Here is a 23809-nt window from a genome sequence, read left to right as displayed (position 1 = left end):
AGCTAAACATTGGCCTGGAACCAAGGGTCAGATTTTTATACTAAGTCCTTGAAATACAGTTTCTTTCCTTTATAATGATTAATTAATTTCCTCTTAGGAACCCCCTGGTCTTTTCTTACAATGAAACCAGACTGACTGTTAGTAATGGCAAGACAAAAGCATGGTGAAGAGGAAATATCCTTAACACTTTCCATTTACTATCAGATTTCTTGGTCAAGGTTTGTATCACTGGTGAAGATGGAGGTGTTCTAGGATATAGTAAATGAAGGAACTGCGAACCCAGACAATATTCAAGTGAGAGTGACAGAACTTTTCTCAGTGTAATCAAGCCTGGAAGAGCTGGCATGGTTTGGCAGATTTATCACTACATCCTTGAGTGCTGACTTGAAGTGTGGCTACATGGCTTTAACGGATGGCTATGTGAAGGAAGATTGAATCAGTGGCATTAACCATAAAAAGGAAAGACTGGTTGTACATACTAGATGACCCAAAAATGATGATTATCCAGTGCAAGCTATTTATAGTTGAGATTCTTGGGAAGGGAGCAGCATATGCTCCTAAAAGTGTGAATCAGAACTTCCAGGGGTTATACAGTTTGAAAATGATCACAAGACATTCTGTCACATAATTCTTTGTTTTAAGTTTATTTATTTAAGTAATTTCTACACCTGGCATAGGGCTTGAACCCATGACCTCAAGATTAAGAGTCACATACTCTGGCAACTGAGCCAGACAGGCACCCCTCTGATACATAATTCTGGGGGAGGTGGTGGTAGGTACACCTAACTTATTTCCAGTCTCCAATATGCCCAGTTAAAAATTATTACAACAAATCCAGTAAAAGACAAATAAACTGGGAAAATATACGGGCAACATGTATAGCAGATAAACTTATTAATTTTGTTACATAAAATCTTATATATATCCATAAAAAAATAGACACAACTAATAGACAAAAAATAGCCAGAGAATGCAAATAGATGGTTCTCAAAATAAGCTAAAATGACAATTAACATGATAAAACATTAAGCAACAATGAAATAATATTTGCCTATCAGATTGGTAATGATTACAAGGCATAAATTCAGTGAGGAGCATACATTCAGGCTTGATGGTTTCCAGTTTTTTCTATAACCATGATGGCATCCTTCCTTACTTTCATCGTGCATTAACAACCCTTTCCACAGAGTACCATGTGTAATGAGCCTTAAAGGTCCTTATGACCCCCTAATCTAGAGGCTGAATTAGAGACATTGTGTTTGGGGGCAAGTAGACCATTTTAACACTTTTGGTGTTGAAATCACTGGGTTCTGGGTGGCCAGAGGCATTGTCCAATATCAAAAGAACTTTAAAAGGCAATCCCCAAAGGCAAGATCCTTCCTGACTTCAGGGACAAACTATTGAGGGGACCAATCCAGAAAAAGTGTTCTTGTTGTCCAGGCCGTCTTGTTGTACAAACAAAAACCTGGCAGCTGGTGTTTATCTTTTCCCTTCAAGGCTAAGGGATTAGCAGCTTTATAGATAAGAGCAGTCCTGATCATAAACCTGACCGTATTTGCATAAAACAGTACAGGTGACTTTCCCTTCTTGCCTTCAACCTGGTGCTCACTTCTCTTTCTTTCTAATAAATGTCTTTTGTGGCATTTTATTCCAGAATAGGGCACTTCTATCTGCATTAAAAACCGGTTTAGGCAGATATCCTTTCTCCTCAATGATTTCTTAATGGTGTCTGGGAACTCATATGCTGCCTCTTGATTGGCAGAAGTTGCTTCTCCTGTTAACTTGACATTAGTAGCCAAACTTCTTTTTTAAAATTATCAAACCATCCTTCACTGGCATTAAATTCTCTAGCATCATACGCTTCACCTTCCTTTTGCTTTAAGTTGTCATATAATAACTTCACTTTTTTTTCAAATATTAGAGTCTATAATTATGCCTTTTTTATAGCAATCCAGAACCCACATAAAAGCTGCATTTTCAGTATGAGATAAAAAGGCAGTTTGCAAAAAGTTCAAGGTTTCTGCACCTGCTGGCAGAACTGTAGCAACAGCTTCATGACTTGTCCTTTTATTTATTTATTTATTTTTTTTTTTGGACAACGGTCCTTACACTAGATTCATTTGTCTTGAAACAGCAGGCATCTGCAGCTGCAGATCTCAATCTATGGTACATATCAAGCAATTCACCTTTTTCTTGTAATGTCGTGACTTTTCTCTGCTTCTTGGGAGCACTCCCAGCATCACTAGTGACACTTTGTATAGGTCCCATTCAAGGCTTTCACTAAACATGATGAAAAATATGTGAGATCCAGGAGAGATCACTTATTACTGTGGTTCCTAGTTTACTGGAGAGACATATCATTCATACAGAGAGGATCAGTATCATACAGTGTGTATTTAAAAAATTTTATTTGAGAGAGAGAGAGAGAGAAGCAGAGGGGGAGAGGGAGAGAATCTTAAGCAGGCTCCATGCTTAGTCCTGATGCAGAGCTCTATCCCACAACCTGAGCTGGGATCATGACCTGAGCTGAAATCAAGGGTTGGATGCTCAACTGACTGAGCCACACAGGTGCCCCTCACACAGTGTTTTAAGTGGATACTGGCAACACTTGAGCTCACCACAATAACAGGAAGGGGCTATGAAATTATCACAATAGTACAGTATGTACTACAGTTAATTTCATGCAGTTATGACTTAGTATTGTATCTTTACACTTGTTTACATTTCTCTCAACTGTGAATCATGCCTTGTATGGTCTATAAATGTTTGTGTGGGTAAGTTTTGATAAGTTTTAACTTTTTATAATAGATTTGCTATATTTTATGATAGCAAATGATAAAATAGATTAGTATCTACATATATTGTACACATTCATGACACACCTAATTTTATTTTTTTGATATTTCTAGATTATGTGGTTCATCTGTGAGTTTTTCATATTGTTGCAAATCTCCAAAAGTTTTTCCTAGATTCTTATGAGAAAAAATCCATGTATAAGTAGACCCACATAGTTCAAACCTGTGTTGTTCAAGGGTCAACTTTATTACCAATGAGTTTCTCCATTTTCTGTAAGTATTATCTACAATTTACTTATGTAACATTTAAGGCCTTTCTATGATTCTTCATCAAACTACATGCTTTCACTCCTGATTCGACAGATTCCTAGGTTCACTTTTTTTTTTTGAAAGCACACGTTGCTAATGATATTGACAATGTGGAAAGGCAGAAACACTAGGGAAAAAATGGACAGCTTGATTTATGTTGTTAACTCTGCATGGGCTGTAAGAAATGTTAAAATATTTTACTATTTTATATAAAATCAATTTTTATGATAATCATATCCCCTCTCAATTTTTTGTAGATAACTACATCTTATTTGTATTCAATCCACAACAAATGACTCTAGGCCTCAAAATTTTGCAGATACTGTGGATGCATATATTTGATTTTGTTCTGTCACGATGCCACCAAGATCTTGGTTAGATGGTTGTCACTCTAGGTGAATGAACATGCAGGTCTCCTTCCCTTTGCAAATTGAGTATGTACTGGACTATTAGTCTCTATACTGGGTAATGGAGCTCCAGAGTGGGTAAGTTCTAGGGTACTTTTCTTGCTGTATGATTAGACAGCTCATAAATGCAAATAAACATACTACTCTTCTCGGTACTGTGAAGGAAGTGTAAGTGCCACTCCTGACTTTTTGTCATCACTTGTCTAGGATTTTCTTGTATGTGACAGGCGCCCCCTAGTGAATAGAGGGGCTTAAATTGGCCTCTACTACAGAGAGGCTAGAAAAATACTTGAAGCTGTTATAACAAGTTCACACTGCATTAAACAACTAAGATGCTGAATGAAGTTTTGTGTGTGTGAATGTGGGTGAGGATGGGGATCTGTTCTCCATAAAAAGTATCCAGGATTTCACTATATAGAAGTAGTAATCAATTTTCTAGGTGAAGGTCAAACTAATCTGAACTTCACTAGATCATCAAAGTACATAGAGTAGATCACTGATCCTTATCTACTCTTCAGGTATTACAGCTTGACTGTGTGTATATAGATATCTACTAAATTCTGTATGATACACATAACTTTGGGGTTGAGACTTGAGAAACCATAATTTCAATCCAAAAACTTTAATCTGGTAAATATATTTGATAAATTACATTTTATTTGGTTAATTTCAAGAATACACCATTAAGACTGTGGTTGCTTGATATAATAAATCAATTACATTTAATTACCTCTTCTCTCCCTAAATCTCCTGCCACTTATAATAGTCTTTATGTTCTGAAATAAGTATGTTATAATGTTGACATCATCATAAACATTCATTAGTTATTATTTATAGCACTGGGTTAGGTCCTCAATGAGGAACTAAAAATAATTCTTATCCTCTAGGATGTTGCCAAGATAAAATAAAGTCAAAGAATATATAACCAAATCAACTGGAAAACAAATAAATTATCCAAATATGCTAAAAAACAGCATTCCTTTTATTTTAACAGTGCCAAAGAGCAGAAGCAATCACACACTTGACTCAGTGGTTTAAATGGAGCATCCTAAACCAACAACTGGAGAAAAGGTTAAACAAAGAGTAGGTGACATGTTTAAGTAACAAGTAGGTGAGAAGTTTATTCTCAAAGGTCTTGCTGACGTCAGAAACTATCAAATTAAGAACTGTATGTAGATTATACTTGCTACTTTTCAGGGGTATATTATACCGTTGGCTCCCACCTTACCATCTAAACAACTTTTAAAATAAAAAATTAATATTTTCCTCTTTCCCCTAGATTGTCCTTTGTCTCCTGAGCAATTATCCTTTTACATTCACCTCAACTTCTTCAGGTCCAAGAGGACTTCTCTAACAGTAAGGGTTCTCTCCGTCCTCCCTCTTGTCTGAAGCCATAATGACCTTATTTAACACAATTATATTGCTTTGATTATTCCAGGTATAATAAAAGAGTCTACAAAACACATGCAAGCATTCATTCAAATTATTTGTAAATTGGTTAGTGAGTAGACCCCAAAGTCCAATCTCCATCAGTGTAGCTTGGAAGACAAATATCACTTCACTAACTTAGAGGGATAACTTGTGCATTTCTCTTGTCAGGACAGGCATGTGCTAGTAGGGGTGAAAAAACCGAACCTAAAGGAAATAGAAGTGAATGACAGGTAAGGACCAAAGCACCTCGCCTACCTCATCCTTGCTCACAAAACGCCCATTCTTCCCTGTCTTGTTTCCTAAGATGTATCGGGGAGGAAGCGAGGTCACCCGTGGGAAGGCGGCGTACCCTCCTCCTGACGACCGAGACCGAGAAGGAGCCTTAAGGAGACTCGCGGGGTGGGCGGTGGGAAGACAGACAGCTCAAAAGGTCCCAGGTGTCTTGCTCCCGCACGGCGAGAGGTGCGGGGCGGCGCGCGCCTGCGCGGACCTGGCTCTCGCCACCCCACGACCGCAGCATCCCTGCGCAAGAGTCCCAGCAGCGCGGGCGGGAGGAGGGGCGGCGGCCCCTCCGCCCCGCGCGCGGCCACGTGACTCGGGCCGAGGGGATTGGAGCGGCGGCGGCGCGAGGCGGCAGACTGGTGCTGCGCCTGGAGCTCACGGCGGGATCTCCTCCTCCTCTTTCTCCTGGGAACCTGGACGGTACCTTCTCCTCCGCCCGGCTAGTCGGCGCAGCCGCCGCAACCCTACCTCCGCGGCGCCCCGAGGAGAAGGAGAAGACGCAGCTGGGCCGCCGCCGTTAGAGGGGTCCCCGGCTGCCTCTCACTCCGTCGGCCGTCGCCTCCGGGGTCAACCCGCCCGCGGTGTCTCCGCTTTCTCCTCCCGCTGCCGCCGGCGCCCGCTTACAGCCGCGATGGGGCTCTTGGACTCGGAGCCGGGCAGTGTCCTCAACGTGGTGTCCACGGCGTTGAACGACACCGTGGAGTTCTACCGCTGGACCTGGTCCATCACAGGTAAAGCGGCAGGCTGCCCCGTCTTCGTCCGGCCCTGCAGTCCCTCGCTCCCTGCGGCTTTTGGGATGCTGCGGATCAGAGGAGATGCGGGGCGCGGGGACCGCGGTCTGGCACTGGTTAATCTGATCCGAACGTTAAGGCCTCCCCCTCCCCCCGCGACGCTCGCAGGGTTTTCCTCTGAGCTTCCATCTCTCGTCAGCTTCTCGGATGCTGGGGCTGACATATCAGATGGAGCCTGGGCTGCTAAGAGCTCGTCGCAGGAACCACTCCACCCTGTACTCCCACATCTCCCAGTCTCGTCTGACAGTTTTAACTTATGCACAGGATTGGTTTTAACATTTACTAATAATAGTCCTTTTGTAGAGATGGCTGGGGAAAGGAGGAGGGCTTCAGTGGTAGCTGTCTTTTTTTTGCGTCTCTTCGGCCTCCTGGTTGCATTGACACAATCTGCTAAACCTTCTAGTGTTTAGTCTAACTCATCCATCTATACCATAATTTGGAACAAAAAGTAAAAAGCCATTGTTTGTCCTCTTGAACCTTGCAGGATGTTAGTTTCTGAGGCTTTTTCAGCAGCAAATATGTTTGAAGTGATTGTCTATAATGGCTTTGCGCAGTGCAGTGCAGTTAGGGGGTGGGGGAGGCTAAAATACCCGGAAAGAAATAAGTCTTTAGGAAGGGGGTCTCTCTACAGCAGCACCTAGAGGTCGTCCCAGCAGCCTGCATGTATACAATTTTCTTAAATTAGCAAACTTTTTCCCCTTAGCGGTTGTAGTTTGACAGGAATCGTCTATTGGTGGATTTATGCAGCTCTTCTAGTGGGAGCAGTTGGGCTATTATGTTATTTTTACATTTTGCCATTGATTTTCTTAATTTGCTTCAGTTGCTTTTGGTTTTAAAGCATTTAAAAGTTTTTGAAATTACAAAAAAATTAGCCTAACAGGATTTTAGAAATGATCTTATGATTTATAATTTTCTAGTCCTTTTGCAGTGTGGCACTGCATCTCCAGCAGTGGAGGAGAGTAACCTTACACATTATGACTCTGCCTCCTTTCCCTAGAAATGAAAATATATTCCTGTAGTTTTGTATTTGTTGTCAGAGTAAATGGAACCGTGGTTACAGCGTGATTACAGTACAATATGTGGGATACATTTTGTAGAGAAAAATGTGTGCTGGAATTATTTCTGTGTGAGACAAAATGATTCTTCAACATTGATGTGGCTTTAACTTCTTCAGCTAGGAATCTCATGTTTGGCACTGGTAAATAAGCTGTTTTAATTAGCCCTTGCAGTTGGAAATGGTTAAAAGGCAGTTTTTAATGGAGTCTTTCTTTAAATCTTCTATGTGCTGTTACACTGAGGTTACCCTGTACCTACGAGAGCTGGGAAAGATGTACCCATCCCTTCATCTCTGATTTTGGTTATTTAAGCATTGCATCAGGGTTTCCCATTACACAATTGTGCAGAGCTGAACATCAGCTTTGGCAGATAATTGTACTTTGCATACTTTAGAGTACAGACATCGTCAAGGTCCTCCAATCTCAATTCAGCCAGAGCCACACCCAGAGGTTCTCATTCCTGTCTATTATTCCCTTCCTATCTCAGAGCTTTCTTACTTCTTGAGTCTCAGAAACAAAAACTGAGTGCAAAGGTAGAATACACCTTTCTGTGTTGGTTAATTCCTTCCTAATGATGCTGCTGTAAAAAATATGAAAAAGATAGGAAATTTTGTGCAGTTGCTTCATGTGAAAACTTGCTACTAGCCTGTGAAGGGCATATAAGATAATATTGTAGACCAAGTCTGAGAAGTGAGAGTAGCCACTGGAACACAAGTGACCTCTCACTAGCAAGTTAGAGGGAAGGTATTCACCCATGCCCTGGCTATCCACTTACGAAACCTGAGACTGCTTCCTTGCTTTCTGTAATGAGCTACCTGCTGTAGGTAGATGGTATTTCTTAAACCAACTTAGAGGCTTAGTGGGATATAGTTTGTTCTGCCTTTCTGCTGTGAGGAGAAATATTTTTTTAGATGCAGGCAGGACAGACCTGAACCCCATGGTGTCCCATTTCCTTTCACCCCCTATCCTATGCTCTCCGTGCTACCTTTCTTTCACAACTTCACACTGCTCTCCACAAGGATTTCCTCTTGCTATAACTTCATGAAAATCTGAGTGAAGGAGTTTCAAAGTAGAAGAGTAGCTTATAAGATGAAGCTGAATAAAAGTTGATGAGTCAGATGTTTGGAAAGAGGGAGAAATAAAAATGGGTGGAGAGAAAAGATGGTCTTGAGAAATAGAGGTGAGTGATGAAAGGACACAGATTATTCAGAGAGCAAGATACGAACTAGGCTCTGTGCCCTTGAGTGCTTTCATTCCCAGACTGTAGTTACATGCTTCTATCTCCGTTTTATTAGTCCATTAAATATTTCTCTCCACTGAAGTTTCTACCTAAGTGTAAATGAGTGTATCTGCTTTGGACTGTCATAACAATAGTTATAGATTTGTAGAGTATATTTGGTGATGCAAGAGATCTTTTGCCCTAGGGCAAACGGTTTCTGGAAAAATATCATTTTGTGTTATTATATCAAATGGTACTATTTAATAAAACATACGGTGATGCTCAAAGCAATGTATAAAAACTGGGCTTTTCAAAGGCACATGTCTAGCAAATACAGAATATGACCCATAGAGTATTAACACAGATAATGTTACTTTTACTATAATTGTTAGCACTGAAGATTTTTTTTAATGTTTGTTTATTTTTGAGAGAGACAGAGACAGAATGTGAGTGGGTTAGGGACAGAGAGGGAGCCCGATGCGGGGCTCAAACTCATGAGCTGTGAGATCATGACCTAAGCTGAAGTCTGATGCTCAACCAACTGAGCCACCCAGGAGCCCCAGCTGTTAACACTTTATACATTAGTATTGAAACTTTGAAAAAGCTGTACTTTAGGAAAAACAACAAAAATAATTCTCTACTTCCCTATATTATATTTTTAGAGATTTTGAACAATGAGTTAATCTCAGTGCATATTACACAGGAAAGTATAGACTGCTGTAGAACTTTATACTAGTTGGTGGCAGGGGAGTAGGTATTCTGATGTTATTGAACTTTTTTTCCTAATGTTCTTTTACTTTATGAGTACATTAAAATTATTAGGACTGGGATACTAGGCTCAAAGTATATAAAATCAAAGTTGTATGTAAAATTTTAAACCTGGTGAATCTTAGTATTCTCCAACTTATAAATACCCAAATTATCTACAATATCTATTGTATTTGTTTATTAAAATAAATGCTTATTAGTAGCCTTTTGTGTAACTGAATTTAGCATAGAAATATCCTACAGAGTTAATAGCCAGCATGCCTGCAATAAGGCCAGCTGTCTCCTGAACTGCCATATTTCTTTTTGGCAGCATGTTTTTAAACAGCCATTGTTCATGGAGTACGTATTGGTAGTGGTGGGGAGGGGGGCGGGGAGTGGAGGTGGTTGGCATTGCTCTCTGTTTACAGATAATAGTAGCCCATATTTTGATGCAAAATTTGTGTTTACTTGGGAGTTAAACTTAGAGCATAAAGGGCCTGCTTATTTTTGGAGGGGCAGAAGGGAGAGGAGGATGAGTGGTACAGGAGGAAGGAGGACTCTTGTAGGATGATGATGAAATTTGGAAGCAAGGCTTGTATAATGATTTATTCTTTTCTCCTTACCATGTGTAGGCATAGTTCTGGGCTCTGGAGAAAGAATGAGGACACTTGGTCACTGCACCCATGCAGCTTATGAAGTCATGGCTATTCCACCTTGGGAATCCAAAGGGTCCTTTGAAGGCATGATCTGTGATTCTGTGATCTGTCAGAATTAGGCCTAGCTGGTGCCTAGGAAAGTCAGAAAAGTCCTTCTTTACTATTCTTATCTTTACTTCTTTTACCTGCAGTACGGTCTTGAGTTTTAAGAAGAATATACAAGCCCTATTTTTAGAATATTTCAGCTGTCACCATGTGGAGTTGATGTGAATATTGTCAGAGAGTATTTGTATAGGTAGACTAAGGAGAAGGGCTTCAAAGACTAAAAATTCATGGAACTGAGAATGTGTTTTAGGGTCAGTGAGTCATCCTGATTTGCTAAAACTGGGGGTGTGTGAGAGGGGACATTTAACTCAGCTCATATAAGCTGGGGTAAAAGGTCTGTCCCTGGGAGTGCTAGGCCCACATGCTAGCATGTGTTTTAAACATGTTACAATATATTTATATTAGTTTTATTATTTGTCACAGTTAATGTATAGTCTTTAATCTTTGTTATTGTCTAAAGTATGTTTTGTTTGTTTGTTTGGCCTAGCCTGGAAGCCTAGTTACCATTTTTGATGTTTCTTTGAGAAAAGGCATTCTAAATTCCAGGCAGCTAATTAAAGATAAATATGTGGGACATCACCAGCTCCTAACATGAGATCTCCCTTAGCTAGTGTTTTCAGTGAGGTCCTAGAGCTATCCTTCTCTCTCATAACCTCCCTGAAGCTTCTAAAAGGTCCACACCATTTTAGGATTTTTTTGTTTTTGTTCTTGTTTTGGTGGTAGACTCTTAGACTTTAATGTCTGCTACTCTTGTCCATTCCGCAACAGCCTCATAGCAGAACATCCAATCACAGATGAAATTACAGGAGGGTAAAACAATGCAAATTCTAAAACTGGTGTCGGGACAGTTTTATACAGTTAGATTTTTTGGCTTAGGAAGATGAGGTTTTACGAATTACATAGGTAATTATGTCAGACAGTGCTTTTGTGAGCCACAAAAAAGTTGGTTATCCTTTTAAAATTGAATTTGTTAGATTTTTTTTTTCTCAAGTCGTATGATAATGTCATTAGTGAGTGATTTAATATTACTAACCTAAGTATTATTTTGGATTTATTGAGTCATTTATTATTTCAAATTAGACATATAAGCACATAAAGAAAGATTCTATAACAGAGCAGACTCTTTTCTCACTTTAGATGGCTCTTTTTTCCTTTTCATGATTTGGACATTTTTCCTTTTAAAAATTAAGGCACTAGGGCACCTGGGTGGCTCAGTCAGTTAAGCTTTCGACTTCAACTCAGGTCACGATCTCACGGTCTGTGAGTTCGAGCCTGCGTCGGGCTCTGGGCTAATGGCTCGGAGCCTGGAGCCTGCTTCCGGTTCTGTGTCTCCCTCTCTCTCTGCCCCTCCCCCGTTCATGCTCTGTCTCTCTCTGTCTCAAAAACAAATAAATGTTAAAAAAAATTTTTTTTAAATAAAAAAATAAAAAAATAAAAAAAACCAAGGCGCTATTGTTTTATTTTCCCTTAGAATGAGAATGAATTCTAATATATTTTTAAAACTCACCAGAGTTTTGACTTTTAGAAAAGAGAAGGGAGGAAATACAATGGACTTTCGAAACCAGATTTCCAAGTTTCCTTTTCAGTCTCGTCAGCCTGTAGTATTTCCTCACCCACAGACCTGTAGCTCTAGCCAACTTGGATAACTCCCTCTTGAGTAAATCATGCCCATGTCTGTCTTTGTTTCTCAGTACACTGTTCCCTTTGCCTTTGCTGCCCTTTCTCCTCTCTACCTCTACAGGAGCACTGCAGTAGAACCCAGCTCAATTGCCCTCTTTCACAAAGCCTTTCTTGGCCTTGGTAACCTTGGAGCAGTTCATTCCTTCATCTGATCCCATTCCTGTTAGCAATTGCTCATGCATTTCCTTGTGCCATTCCTTCTGTAACTCTATTTTCTTGAACCGTCTTAACCTTCATTATTATTTACCCTTTCACCTCTTTGTATTTTTCTCCCCAACACTAGGGAGTATCCTTGTATTTGTTGATTTGATACGTGTCAAGAGATGACCCCCTTAATCTAGCGTATTTTCAAATAGTGATATATTCTGTTGCTAAATACTAATAATGTTTGGTGCCACAGTAAATTATATAAAGTTTTTTTAATGACCTTTATCATAAATTAGCCATATTCAATTGATGTTGACTAAATTTAGTGAAGGAATCAAACCATTAAATCATTTATTAGCACAAAACCGTTACTTTTGAGAGATCTGAAATCAGATGTAATTCTTTCTTCCTATCTATGTGGAAGTATCATGATGAATGTGGAAGTGAGGAGGGCAGCGTGGACTGGACTGGGATTTAGATGACCAATTCTTTAGTCTTACTAATTAGTTGGGAGACTTTGGACAGGTCCCTCTTTCCAATCTCAACTTTTTTCATCGGTAAATTGAGAGAGTTGAATCAGGTCATCTCTACGGTCTCACCCAGCTCTTAAATTCTGGATATATATGCAATTAAAAAAAAATTCTTTAAATAGGTCAAGCAATTTCCTATAAACATACATTGATCGGTAATTTAAAAACCTCACTCTATGCAATAATTTTAATCTTTTCCAACAAACCTGTTATTAGTGTTGCTAAGATAGTAAAAATAACAATAGATTCATATTTAATCTTTTTTACTTTCTTATCTGCTCCATAAGAAGTAGGTAAAGGAATAGAAAAACAAAGGGATACAGATATTTAAGTACCTGCTTTGACATAGCACTGTTTGTTGCCATTTTACTGTACCTATTTAATCATCTAGATATTTCTTTTTTTCTTTTTTTTTTTTTTCCATTTCTAAAACTTTTTTTTAATGTTTATTTATTTATTTTTTTTTTCAGATTCCACACTGCAGTTAACCTTTTATTTTTTTTTTTTATTTTTTTTTTATTTTTTAATATATGAAATTTACTGTCAAATTGGTTTCCATACAACACCCAGTGCTCATCCCAAAAGGTGCCCTCCTCAATACCCATCACCCACCCTGCCCTCCCTCCCACCCTGCCCTCCCTCCCACCCCCCCATCAACCCTCGGTTTGTTCTCAGTTTTTAACAGTCTCTAATGCTTTGGCTCTCTCCCACTCTAACCTCTTTTTTTTTTTTTTTTTTTTCCTTCCCCTCCCCCATGGGTTTCTGTTATGTTTCTCAGGATCCACATAAGAGTGAAACCATATGGTATCTGTCTTTCTCTGTATGGCTTATTTCACTTAGCATCACACTCTCCAGTTCCATCCATGTTGCTACAAAAGGCCATATTTCATTTTTTCTCATTGCCACGTAGTATTCCATTGTGTATATAAACCACAATTTCTTTATCCATTCATCAGTTGATGGACATTTAGGCTCTTTCCATAATTTGGCTATTGTTGAGAGTGCCGCTATAAACATTGGGGTACAGGTGCCCCTATGCATCTAGATATTTCTTGAATAATCAAGAGTTGCCTATATTGTCAAAGCTAATAGCAATAACATTAAATAATTAGTTTATTGTACATTATATACAATATATACAATTATGTGTTACATTTATTATGTAATATATGACTTCTGAGGATGGCTTGTTATGTGGTTTGGGGCAAGTTCATGATTCTTTGTGTTTCATATTTCTACCTGTACCATGAGATGGTTGAAACAGTATCATCTCTTAAGGCCACTTTATTGAATTCTCATAATAACTCCTAAAGTGATGGCTTAAATAGTCTAAACTTAATCTTACTTTACATTCTTTCCTACAGAAAATGCAAAATTTTATCATATGTCATTACAAAAGATTTTCAGTTATAGGCACTTTATGAGCATTTCTAAAATTTGAAAGTATGGCTTAAAATTTTTGTAAAATTGCTACAAATATGTAGGTCTTAGTATATGGGGTAAACAAAAAAATTAAATAATTTTGTTGTAAATATGTCCTTAACCAAATGTGAATTTTAAAAACTCTTAATTTTGTTATTTTTTCCCATAGAATATTGTCATTTTTAAATACCTGTCAATATATTTTGATTACATTTAAATTAGACTACAAATCTTGGAATTGAAAGGCAAATGCATTAATCCACTGAAGGAATCAGTTACTCACTGTTAGGTGTAATCACAGATAGGCATTGTGATTTTGAACTGGAGCATTCAAAGGAATAAGCTTTCTTTTCATTTTTATTTATTAAATAAAAACTAAGGCACAATTATGTATTGTTAAACAAGTTCATATAGTTTTGCACACCTATGTTCATGGCAGCATTATTCACAATAGCCAAGAGGTGGAAGATGTCCATTGGTGAATGAATGGATAAACAAAATGTAGTGTGTACATACAAGGGAATGTTATTTAGCCTTAAAAGAGAAGGAAATCCGATGTATGCAATAAAAGGGTGAGCCCTGAAGACATTATGCTAAGTGAAAAAAGCCAGTCACAAAAACAAATATTGATGATTCCACTTATATAAGCTCTCTGAAGTGGTCTAATTCAAAGAAACAGAAAGTACAGTGTTGATTGCCATGGCCTAAGAGGAGGGAAAGATGGGGAGTTGTTTAATAGGTAGAGAGTTTCAGTTTTGCAAGATGAGAAAGTTCTGGAGATTGGTTGTACAACACTGTGAATATACTTAATATCATTAAACTGTACACTTAAAAATGATTAAGTCAATTTTGTTATGTATTTTCACCACAATTTAAAAAATTCATATATTATAAAATTAATATAGCACCTGTAGAAATGATCTTTCTTCAGTGTTCAGTGGTACAACAGTTGATTCTGTGAAAATGTATAAAGGAAAACCTCATTAAAAATGGAATTGGGAAGTCGTGAAGGGAGAACTCTCAGGCATGTACCATTTGTCACAGCCTACTTTATATACTCCCACAGACAAGAAGAGGCTTACTTTAATACCCTAGCAGGAGGAAGATTTTCTCCTTGGCCAGCAGCAACCCAGCCAATGAGAAGTTGCCACAGCCCTGAACTCTCACCCTCTTCCCATGGACCATTCTTAACAACCTCTACCAACTTGTTTTTTCCCCTCTATTAAAAGGATCCTCTCGGGGCACCTGGCTGGCTCAGTCCGATTTCGGCTCAGGTCATGAGCTTGCAGTTTGTGAGTTCGAGCCCCGCGTCGGGCTCTGTGCTGACAGCTTGGAGCCTGGAGCCTGCTTTGGATTCTGTGTCTCTCCATCTCTTGGCCCCTCCCCTGCTCATGCTCTGTGTCTCTCTGTCTCTCGATAATAAATAAACGTTAGAAAAAACAAATTACAAAAAAAAAAAAAGGATGCTCTCCTCCTTTGTTCTTAGGACTTTCCTGTGGTTCACCATGGTTTGCATGTTCAAAATTGTAATTTCTCTGCTCTCCTCACATAAATTCATTTTGTTGTTAAACTAAATATCTATTTTATTCGGGGCGCCTGGGTGGCTCAGTCGGTTGGGCGACCGACTTCGGCTCAGGTCATGATCTCGCAGTCCGTGAGTTCGAGCCCCGCATCGAGCTCCGTGCTGACAGCTCAGAGCCTGGAGCCTGTTTCAGATTCTGTGTCTCCCTCTCTCTCTGACCCTCCCCCGTTCATGCTCTCTGTCTCAAAAATAAACGTAAAAAAAAAAAAATTTTTTTAAATAAATAAATATCTATTTTATTCTTTAAGTTTTGTTTTATTTTTTCAGCTTACAATAAAATGGCTTTAAAAAGGGAATGCATAGGTGTTGCCTAAAGAGCAGTACCCAAATGGCTAGAAAGTAGCAAATAACGAGAAAGACAACCTTGCCTTTGTATTTTATTTTACAATTTTAGCAAGAACTTTACAACCTTGGAAGATGGGACTGGTAGGCATTATTATTTTCATATGTTTAGAAGTCTCTGAGAGTCATAGAAGTTAAATCACTTGTGGATGAACGCTGTAGCAAAAATGGGTATTAATAGGATGTTTTGTCTCTTAGCCTAGTGCTCTTGTCTCCCATCACACTAGCCAAGCAGGAAAGCAATAATCAAACCTCTGACCTACTTTACTTGATCTTATACTGCTATCTATCTTATCTATGTACTGTCACTACTTAGAATACTAAATCTGAACAAAGTTGTAATACCGCCAGAGGCAATCTAAAGAAAAACATCTGAAATACTCAAAAGTACTGTAAGGCTGTTGTATGAGATTAAACTAAAAACTGATATTTATATAGATTTATATATTTAAATTATATATATGTAAAATATAAACAACATAAGTATTTAGCCTGAGAAGATAAAGTTGACTTCTATATGGTGGAGTGGCTAGAACTATAAAAAAGTATATTCAGGGGCTTCTGGGTGGCTCAGTTGGTTGAGCATCCAACTCTTGGTTTCGGCTCAGCTTGTGATGTCATGGTGGGATGGCGGGGGTGGGGGGGCAGGCAGGAGGCAGGAGGCGGGTCCAGGCATGGAGCCTGCTTGGGATTCTCTCTTCCTCTACCACACGTGCTCTCTTTAAAAATAAAAAAATATATTCAAAGTGAATTATGAAAATGTTTGCTAAATTTCACAGTCTAAGAATGTGAAACTATTGGTAATTAGTGAAAAGAAATAAATTCAGGACCAACAGTAAATTACCCATTGGATATTCAGCATATAGAACTGTTAGCAAGAGAAGATTATGGTCACAGTTCCCATTAAAACATACACACACTTCAATGGTATTTTCAGTGTTTTTGTTTTTGTTTTGTTTTTTTGCTAAAAGGAAATACCATTTCAGTTTCCTTAAATCCTTAAGATCATTAGTGGCACTAAAGGGGATGTTTGGACTTTGAACTTCCAGATTAGCACAGGGAGGAAGTTTTATGACTACTTTTCTGAGAAGTCAAGCAAAATGTGAAAATGCAGCAAGAAGGAAACCACTTAGCTGCATTTTATCTTGGCTTCCAGGATGTGAGGTGTCATTCTTTCATATCAAATACATATATATGAAGACATATTCATAAGAGCCAGTTTGTAGGGAAAGGGAAACAATGCCAAAAGGTGGGGGGATTTGAGGCAATTAAGAGGTCTGGGGGAAAAATACACAACTGACTCTTAAATAATTCAGGGGTTAAGAAATGCTGCCCCCTGCACAGTCAAAAATCCATGTATAACCTTTGATTCCCCAAAAACTTAACTTCCTATAGCCTACTATTGACCAGAAACCTCACCATAACATAAATAGTTGATTAATGTACTTTGTGTTATATGTATTACATATTGTATTCTTAATTATAAAGAAAGTTAGAGAAAAGAAATGTTATTAAGAAGATCATATTAAGAAGATCATAAGGAAAATACATTTACAGTTCTGTACTGTATTTATTGAAAATAACTTGCGAATTGAAGTGGACTCGTGGTTTAAACCCATGATGTTTGAGGGTCAAATATATACATAAGTATATATAAATGTGTGTGTGTGTGTGTGTGTATATATATATATATATATATATATACACACACACACACGTGTGTATATGTGTATATATATATATATACATATACACACACCATGGATTTAGATGTCATCTGCACATAGTGAAACTTACTGCTATTTATTGAGCTTCTAGAATAAGACCCTTATGGACTTGTAAAATGCTGTAGTATGTGTTTTATACACCTTATTTAATGTTCATAGCATCCCTATAAGGTAGGTATTATTTAATCATTATATGATGAAGAAACAGACTTAAAACTACACAGCTTGGTGTCACCTGGGTGGCTCAGCAGTTAAACATATGACTTTGACTCAGGTCATGATCTTGTGGTTTGTGAGTTTGAGCCCCACATCGGGCTCACTGATGTCAGTGCAGAGCCCACTTTGATCCTCTGTCCTCCTCTCCCGCTTCTGCTCTCTCTCTCTTTCTCAAAACTCAATTAACATTTTTTTTTGAAAAGCTAAATTCTTAAAACAACACCAGCAAAACAGCTGGAAAGTAATGGAGCTGGGACCTAATCAAGCTGGGACCTTTCACCTTCCTACACGAGCGACTTTTTCCTAAGGCAGTATAAGCTTCCTATTCATCCAACAAGTACTGTTTTACTGTCTACTAATAATAGCAAACATTTATTGGATGCTTACTAAGTTCCAGGCACTACGTCTAATGCTTTATATGTATTATCACATTTAATCCTCATATTCCTTTGGGCTGTATTTATTGAAAAGAATAAATTATTATTATTCCCTTTTCCCAAGTGAGTGAACTGACTTTCCTTGGATCTTCTCCTTCTAGTACTAATCCTTTCAAGTTAAACCTCAAAGGAATCAGTCTTCCAGCTTGCAACACACAATGATTCACTCACCTCATCTGTGTTATTGTCTTTTCTCCCTTGCAGTGTCTGAATCCCCCTCTGTGCATCTGCTCTCTGTGGGAGATTTTATCATTTGTCTCACTTTCTACCTTTTTTATGATCTCTGCTCAGGCAGACAGAACCAAATTTCTTCTTTCCTTTTTTCTCTATTTTTTAACTCCTTTATCCATGCTTTCAGGCTCTTTGGTGACTGTTCTACAACTCAGTTACAGAAAACATTTTTGCCCTCCTGTTGTAACTACTTTCAGGCCATTTGCCCCCTCGTCCCCTCAGATGCTGCAGCTTACCCTTGCCTTGCTGGTGGAGACCTCCATTCCCTCCTGTCTGCCCATCACACGCTGACCTCTTCGTCTTTTTTTAGCTGAACCTCTGCCTGCACCACCTCTATATTCTACAAGGTCTGCCCTTTCCTTACATTCATCCAGGCACTCTTCCTAACTCAAACCATCACCCTTTTTCCTGAGGATGTAAGGGGAGGCTAAAGCAGAAATTTTCCCTGCTCATCACTCTGACTCAATGGGAACGTACTACACTTTCCTTCATGCAGTGCCTTCAGAATCTGTGTTTTACTTCCAGAGTATATCTTGGATGTTACCTATCCATTGTATCCAGCTGTATAAAGACCCTTTGTCCTCTAGTTCTGACTTCTTCATCTCACTGATACCCAAAATCTTACTTGGCTTGGAGAATATATTAAGCATCACATGTTAGACTAGAATCCAGAAAAGGCCTTGTGCTGTTATTTGGTTTACCCCTATCATAGAGATAAAATCCTTCTCAAACTCTTCTTGACAACAGTTACCTACATTTTTCATTAAAAATTTTCTTTTCAACAAATGTTTGAGGGCACTTGTATCCTAGGCATTGTTATATGGATACATCAAAGAATAAAGACTGTGGCCCTGGCCCTCATGACCTTTATAATTAATGGAGGAAGACATTGACTACCTCATTGAGAAAAAGTCTGCGGTTTCCCTCTGGGGTTCCTCTAGGGTACGGTGTGACATTGACTATTATTTTTGTGTAGTCAGTAAAGGCAAATGGATTTTTAACAATATTACTTGTATAGTAGTGGTTAGTATACAGGTGTAAAAAATGGTATTGATTCGCAGCTGTTGGTTCTAACTTATTAAAGAAGGATGAATAGTTTTGGAAAATATATAGTACATACTTCTCAATGTCTTGAATATACTCCCAAAGCTACTCAGTATCTCTAGTTGGTTGTTAGGCGTGTGTTTTTGTTTATGGCAGGTTAAATAGATGTAGATGTTGTTAAAAGGAAAATAAAGTGATTCAGGTAGACTCTAGGAACAAATAAATAAACCAAGCTTTTATGACTGGATTTTAATATAAAATAGGCCCACGTTTATGAGTAAACTAGAGCAGTTCTTCTTAGATTTTAGTGTGTAAATCACCTGTGAATCTTATTAAAATACACATTCTGGCTTAGTAGTCCTGGAATGAGGCCTGAAATGCTGTATTTCTTTAAAATTTTTTTTTTAACATGTATTTATTTTCAAGAGACACAGAGAGACAGAGTGTGAGTGGGGGAGGGGCAGAGAGAGAGGGAGACACAGAATCCAAAGCAGGCTCCAGGCTCTGAGCTGTCAGCACAGAGCCCGACACGGGGCTTGAACCCACCAACAGTGAGATCATGACCTGAGCTGAAGTTGGACACTTAACCGACTGAACCACTCAGGCGCCCCTGAAATGCTGCATTTCTATTAGCTCCCAGGAGATACTTTTCTGCTGGTGTACCACACTTGGAATAGCAAGGGAATGGAGGATTCTTAATTTCTTTGATTATCTGCTACTTTGTACTAATATTGAAAAAGAAGACTTACAAATGTTCCTAAGCGATTGCTTTAAAAATATATTTAAGAAAAACAAACAATGGCATGGATTTTTATAGAATATTTAGTTGTTTTTTTTTACCCCAGCAGGGACTTTGTATACCTTTTAGAACCATATTGATCAATAACTCTTGCTCATTTTAACTGAATCAAAAGGGCAGTTGAGAAATGTCTTGAATGTCTATTCTCACAATAGCAGTAGCCATAATAATAATATTTATTTTCCAGACACTTTGCGGCCTTCATCCAGTCCACTAGTCTTCAGCCATTTGCTGGGTACATCCACTGTTAACAAGCCCTTATGGCTATAGAAATAACAATACTGCCCCTGCCCAGTCTGTGTGGGATGTGCTTAAACAGACTAAACGGACAGTTGCATGGTATAATAGAGGTAATCATAGTGTGCTTTAAAGGTTTCAAAAGAAATACATATTTAATACTTTTAAAATAAAAAACGAGTTAATGTTGGAGGGGCTTCTTACAGAGGGTTATCAATTTGAGCCTCAAAGCAACTCTGTGATTTGGGTAATTTTATTATTACCCCCATTTTACATAAGAGGAAAGTGTGCTCCAACAGTTTCAGGTGTTAAGTCATGGGGCTAGCACAAAGATAGACCTGGGATCCAGGTGTTCTTAATTCAAGTCCTGTCCCTTGTCCCTGTACCACACTCCCTCTGTTCCATGTGTGTTCCTAAGTCATCACCTGACTAGAATTATTTCCTAGTCTTGTGCTCACTCTTGTTAATTCTAGAAATTTGTATGTCCTAAAAATTAAAAATTTTACTGCTTTTTATTTTGGAAGATGATAACTAGCTTAGACTACTTGGGAAATAAAGTTCATTTTGATTGGTAGAAACCTGAATTCTAAAAAGCTTTAAGAAAAATCAATTACAAGAATTAATTACAGTTGTTTGTGTATAAGTAGAGGTTTATAAAGGACTTGGATTACTTCAAAACTATTGGATTATGAATATTTTGTTATGAAAACTAAATCCATATTATTTATTTACATTTTCTTTTTTTTTCTTACTTTCATTTTTAATATTTTTAACATTTATTCATTTTTGAGAGGCAAAGAGAGACAAAGTACGAGCGGGGCGGGGCAGAGAGAGAGGGAGACACAGAATCCGAAGCAGGCTCCAGGCTCTGAGCTATAAGCACAGATCCTGATGCGGGGCTCCAGCCCATGAACTGTGAGATCATGACCTGAGCCGAAGTCAGAGGCTTAGCCAACTGAGCCACCCACGCACCTCTGGTTTACACTTCATTAAAAAAGAGGTTTTGTTCTTTTAAGTAGCCTCTAAATAATTCAAAATGCAAAGTTAGACTTGTTATGTATTTGTTCTCCTGAATAAATTATAGAATGTGCTGTCTTCTCAGTATATGTTATAAAAATGTTCTGTTTTCTCAGTTTAAACTCTTATACAATTTATTATTGATGGTATTTTCCCTTCATTTGGTTAAGCTCTTCTCTTGGAAAAGAGGATTTAGTGGTTTAATTATTATCAATAATAATGACAGTGCCCACACTTATTGAACTCTTATTCTGTGTCAGGCACCATACATATAGCAATATCTTATTCCTCCCAACAACGCTGTTATCATCCATAAAGCCAGAGAGACTTAAGTGACTTGCTCAATGTATTTACCTAGTAAATTAGAGAGCTAGGATTCCAATGTTGGTAGGCTGACTTGAGAGTCAATATTTGCAATCTAGAGAACTTTAGAGCAGGAAGAAAAGGTATAGAAGACATCGCAGGACTTGACTTTAAAAAAAAAAACCTTTTTTTTAAATGTTTATTTTTGAGAGAGAGACAGAGTGCAGGTGTGGGAGGGGCAGAAAGAGAGGATGACACAGAATCCAATGCAGGCTCCAGGCTCTGAGCTGTCAGCACAGAGTCCGACGCGGGACTCAAACTCACAAACTGTGAGATCATGACCTGAACTGAAGTCAGAAACTTAACTGACTGAGCCACCCAGGCACCTCAGAACTTGACTTTTAATGGGAGGGACTCAGCTTATTCCTGAAATAAGACACACCTGTGTGAAGATGTGGCATGGATAGGGAATAGGATACAGCAGAAGGAACAACAATTGTGGTATTCATGTGTGCTACAGCTTTTACATTTAATCATCACACATCAGCCTGTGAAGTAGTTACTATCTCCTGATTGAAAAGAAAAGAACAGTTGATTCTCCATCTGTAGGTGTCTGTTGCTTACCCCATCCTTTTGGAAACATCTTACTCTCCTTTCCTTTTTCTCTGGTTGCTTCACTTCCATTTCTCCCGCTCTTCCCTTAAGTGTTCCCCAGGCTTCATTCCTTGTTCATTTTATTCTCTCATTCCACATGCTCTTTCCCTTGTGACCTCAAACTCCATGTGAGTGAGTCACATTGCCAGTGACTCTTCCATGTGTCTGCAACCCTGGTAGTTCTCTGCAGCCACAAGGCCTACTGAATACGTCCACCCAGGTACTTCAGACACACACAAGTACTTCAGACACAGGATGTTTAAAAAGTCACCTGGTCATTTCCTTCCAGATTCATTTCTCTTCCTTTATGTTCTGTCCTGGATCTCCTTCCAGATCTGTTCCTCTCCTTTTATGCTCTGGCCAGGATCATGGTTTCACCACTTCTGCCACTAGCCATGCCAGAAATCTGGGAGTACTTTTGAATTTTCTTTCACCCTTAGCTCTTACATCTGCATCAGTCACCACGTCTGTAGAGATTACTTTCATGTCTGCCTATGTTCATCACCAGTGCAGCCCTCTTAATTCAGGTTTCCGTCATTTCTTGCATTATAGTGGTGTCCAAGTCTTACTGCCCACCAGAATCACCAGAGGAACTTTGGTGATTCACAGTCCTGGCCCTATCCATGGAGATTTTGATTCAGTAGATCTAGGGTGGGGCCCAACAATCTATACTTTTAACAAGCAGATGGTTCTTATGTGGGTGGCCTGGCAACAGAGATGTTTGAGAACCACCGATCCAACTGGTTTCCTTGCCTCTTGATGTATCTTCTTCCCCTTCAGTCCATCTCCCACTGCTTCTGCCATTATTTTTTATAAGCTAAATGTGATCCCCTATTTTTAACCAATTAAGCATCTCTCCATTATCTACCAGACAGATTCTAGCCTCTTTAGCATATCTTGTAAGACTCTCCTAGGTCTGATCTGACCCATAAGTCTCCAGTCATTTCCTGCCATCTTCCTTTGTAAATATCCTCTACCTCAGGCCTGCTTAGTTTTCAGAATAAATGTGTTATTTCTTGATTTGGGGCTTTTTATACATATGTTTCTGTCTGTAAGAAGGCCTTCGTTCTCTCTGTTTGGCAAATTCCTCTTCTTTCCTTCAAGAAACAATTCAGATGTCTATCCCTGCAGTCCATCTTGTCCCCTGTCCTACCACTGTTCTTAACTGTCTTCTCTTATATTGTGCTCATTGTCCTGCAAAGCAATAGATTTTTTATGTCTGTCTCCTTTTCTAGTAAATGAGTTTTTACAGGTCGGGAACTAGACTACCTGCCCCAAATCACTTAGCTCAGAAGGGGTGGAGAGTCTCACTTCAAAATCTATTCTATGTATCCATCATGCTGTGTGATTTTAAGATACAGATCAGGTTAAGAATAAAAACCTGTTGGTGTAGCATGTTTGAAGGAAGCTCCACTTCAGATAGACCATTTTACCTCCCATTTGTAAAGGTATAATCTACACATAATAAAACTAACTCTTTTTATTTAGCAGTGAGTTTTGACACATACAGTTGTGTAACTATTACATGACCTTTTAATACAAATAAAATTTTATGATTACTGACTGAACGAATGTTTGTAAATAAATCATTCTCACTTGGTATGAGCTTTATGAAACAATCAAAATGTTCTAAATGGAAACTAT

The 23809-nt window shown here is 38.6% G+C and overlaps 1 protein-coding gene across 1 annotated transcript in view; it reads left to right on the top strand.

The window, feature by feature from the left end:
• Positions 1-5159: 5159 nt before the first annotated feature.
• ELOVL4 (ELOVL fatty acid elongase 4) overlaps positions 5160-23809 on the top strand; it is a 33748-nt gene continuing 15098 nt past the window's right edge. Inside the window, exon 1 of the mRNA XM_060616014.3 lies at positions 5160-5955. Within this exon, the coding sequence (XP_060471997.3) occupies positions 5166-5955 (790 nt within the window). The 5' untranslated portion in view covers positions 5160-5165. The remainder of the gene's footprint in view (positions 5956-23809) is intronic.

Source organism: Panthera onca, chromosome B2 (assembly GCF_046562875.1).
Source record: "Panthera onca isolate mPanOnc1 chromosome B2, mPanOnc1 haplotype 2, whole genome shotgun sequence".
NCBI lineage: Eukaryota > Metazoa > Chordata > Mammalia > Carnivora > Felidae > Panthera > Panthera onca.
This window is presented reverse-complemented; position numbering and strand designations above follow the sequence as displayed.